General features: G+C 57.4%; 2 protein-coding genes across 2 annotated transcripts; both read left to right on the forward strand.

Annotated features, from left to right (window-relative positions):
• Window positions 1-258: 258 nt before the first annotated feature.
• LOC107046752 (suppressor protein SRP40-like) lies at window positions 259-1506 on the forward strand (the record flags this gene model as incomplete). Its single annotated transcript, XM_015269456.1, has 2 exons — window positions 259-703; window positions 827-1506. Coding segments are annotated over 2 exons (1125 nt in total), but the record flags the coding sequence as incomplete, so codon positions are not given.
• A 30-nt stretch (window positions 1507-1536) lies between these two features.
• Window positions 1537-2727, forward strand: LOC107046753 (serine/arginine repetitive matrix protein 1-like). Its single transcript, XM_015269457.1, has one exon. It carries the CDS (start codon window positions 1537-1539, stop codon window positions 2725-2727), a length of 1191 nt encoding a protein of 396 aa, XP_015124943.1.
• The last annotated feature ends 528 nt before the right edge of the window (window positions 2728-3255 follow it).

Here is a 3255-nt window from a genome sequence, read left to right on the forward strand (position 1 = left end):
ATGGCCCGTATGTGATCGAGAAAAAATTGTCGAGCACGCGATATGAGCTAGTAGATCTGGGTGGACGGAAAAAGGGAGTTTCGTCGATTCAAGACTTGAAACCCTATACTCCCCCTCTGGAACAAGAGTAGTAACATCCAAAGAAACCCCTACACCTTGTTCCTCTAACCTACCTCTTCTTCACCCCTAATATTTAAGTATAACTCGTTCCTCATTTTGTTTAAATTATTTTGGAATTGATTGTAGGGTGATAAGTAGCTGCCTAGGGAGGCGCCGAAGGAGAAAAAGAAGAAGAGATGGGTCAAGGACAAGAGAAAGGACACCGGGGAAGTAGAGGTAAAGACCCGGCCAACCCTGCTGGAGGATCCCAGACGAGTTCCCGAACATCCGCCAAGTCAACTCCTCGAGGAAGACCCTGAACCCCAAGTGGTCTTGGTTGTTCAAGAAGATGCGACAGAGAAGTCAGCACTCTTCAACACCGAGAAAACTCAGGAGGCCACCCACAAAATCATTCTCAATCCCCTCGAGATCATGGAGACTGACGCCCCAACATCTGATTCCCTGGATGACCTGGGGAAGTATTCAGGTGAGCAGGATAAGCCTAGCTCCCTGATGACACCTCCAACCACTCCAGTGGCCCCAGGGACCCCAAAAGGAGATGAGAGTAGCTCACAAGGGCAAAATCAACTTCTGGAGGGGGAAAGTGGGAAAGTCCCAGCAAACGAACAACAGTCTAGCCCCATGTAGATTCAGGAAGAGGATAGAGGGATAGCTGCAGGTGAGCAGGTCACATCTAGCCCCCTGTCAGCCCCATCTATAATCCCAGGTGAGCGGAGTGAAGCCAGCTCCCTGGACAACTCTAACCATGAGCAAACTGGTGAGAAGGACTTGACATCTGGCGAGTCAACATCATCGAGCTCCCAGTACTCCTCCGCGGAGACCGTCCAGGATACCATTCCCAGTGACCCTCAACCCCGAGACCAAGCCACAAGTTCCCCACGTCCAAGGGGCCGACACATCAAAGCGTCCAGAAGGTCTCCATCGAAGCAGCCCCGGGAGCTGGACTCCTCGGTGTGGCGCAAGTTGGAGCCCTACAAGGACTCCCTGTGGAGGCTCGACAGGAAGCTACCAGGACTCATTCGGGCTCTGAAAGGCACCTTGCGCCTGGCTACTGGCAGGACTAGAGTGCCTCAATTCCCGGAGCCTAGCACCAGTGGCAGCTCGAGCAGCAGTAGCTCGAGCTCCAGCAGCAGTAGCAGCAGTGAAGACAGCTCCTCCGACAACTCTACTACATCACGCTCACCGAGGCGGGACCGGGAAAACTCAGCAGGCTCCCGGGGGAAGAAGTTGGAGTGTGAGCATCGTGCTAGCGCCCAGATAGCGGAAGCCCAGCCCATTAAAAAGGGAGAAGAGACCCCAACGACAGAAGTCGCCTCATTTCAACCGGCCCCGCGCCTCCGAGATGTTCGGCGACCAAAGCAGCCAGAAGGACGCCCAGAAATCTAGGTCTCAATCCCTCTTAACCGCCTACACACAATGACGTTGAGTGAGTTCAAGCCCCCGAACTCCTCGACTCCAGAGGTCGACTCAAACTCCGACCTCCTCCTGATGGACGTGACGGAGGATGACCTCCAGCTGGAGGTACTCACCGGAGCGTCCAGTAGTGGAGGGGCACCCCCGAAGCCGGTAGCACCCCCAGCTCATCAAAACCCGGGACCCGCAGCGTCCACGGGAGCCATCAGGAAACCCAAGACCTTGGCGGACTCCACGACCGCCACGATAGGATCCTCAGCTGAGAGAGCCACCCCCGGGGTAGTACCGCCTCTCTGGCCCTCACCTAACCATCCGCTTTCCACCTCCTGGGCCGATCAAGTGGAGGAGGAGATGAGGTGGCGAGAGGTTCGAGCGACCCACCGGAGGGAGAGTCAGGCGACCCGACCAGATCGCCCTCACCCCTTATACCTTCTATACTCCTCACCCCTAGATGACTGGGACAACGAGGAGATACTCAGCACCGAAGCTCCAGGGAAGAGGAAGAGACCCACAAGGAGGGGAGGCAGGCAGAAGCGAATCGAGGCAGCTATCGCACGCCAAGCCGCAGCCGCCGCCGCCTCAACGGCCGGTGCACCAACTGGGCAGAGTGCTCCTACCCTACAGGCAGCACCCCCACAGGTAGCACCCCCTCAGGTAATGCAACCACCCCCAAAAATCTCAGCAGGACCTCCACCACCCATGCCTGAACCTCAGTGGGACATGCATTGTGCAGCCCTGAGTAAAGGAAGAGGCAGGGGAAGGCTGCAGTACCGACACATGGCACACACCAACCGCAGTCCCTCGCCCCTCGGAGGCGAATGGAGAATAGTCCCTGCTTCCCAATCGAAGGACCCTCAGCGTACCTCATGGAGGGCGAAACTCGAGAGACCTCGCCAGGAACCCTCTCAGGCTCGTCGATCCCCACGTCGACGATCCCCCGAGAGACCGACCCAGAGAACTCGGCCAACATCTCCACGACCTCGACGAGATCCTTCGCCAAGGCGAAGGCATTCCCCGTCGAGGCGACGATCCCCCAGGCAAAAACGCTTCTCTGACCACTCAACTGAGTCAGAGCAGAAGCGCTCACCAAACCCCTCCACCGAGGCTATGCTGAGCCTCGTGAAAGCCCTCACTCAGCAGCTGACAGAGAGCTACATGAGGGAAGACCGACCATCCAGCTCACCAAGGAGATGAGGTTCACCCCCTGGAGGTGCCCGTGACGATGAGCCTCGAAGGCGACGCTCGGAGGAAGAACACTACTCCCCCGATCGACCAGAGAGAGGTGATGACCGCCACGGGGACCGGCGAGGTCACGAGCAGCGTCGTCATGAGGATAACCGTCGTCAACGCCAAGATTCACCACGTCGGTCTCCGCCGCGACGAGGATACGAGTCCTCGAGAAGGCACTAGGTGCCCATAGGCAGTGGCCGGCCAGGGGGCAGATTCCCCCCATCCGTAAGTCCAACCACCCCGAAAGGAGCCCCTCAACTGAGTAGTGGCCCCAAAACGCTCACCTCTCCGATTGAGTCGCAGCGGACCCCTACCGCTCCTCAATCAGCAAGACTCCAATTCACGAGCATCATCTTCAAGTCCAGAGAGCTTTTCCTCGGAACGGAATAAGCTCAGACCCCAAGCCGTCAAAGCCCCATGGACTGTACTAGCTGTGATAGTTTCAGTCCTCGAAGAAGCCACGACTGAAGCCTCAGGCTTCCAGATGGACTG

Source organism: Diachasma alloeum, unplaced genomic scaffold, assembly GCF_001412515.2.
Source record: "Diachasma alloeum isolate Michigan unplaced genomic scaffold, Dall2.0 Dall_scaffold_01866, whole genome shotgun sequence".
Lineage (NCBI taxonomy): Eukaryota > Metazoa > Arthropoda > Insecta > Hymenoptera > Braconidae > Diachasma > Diachasma alloeum.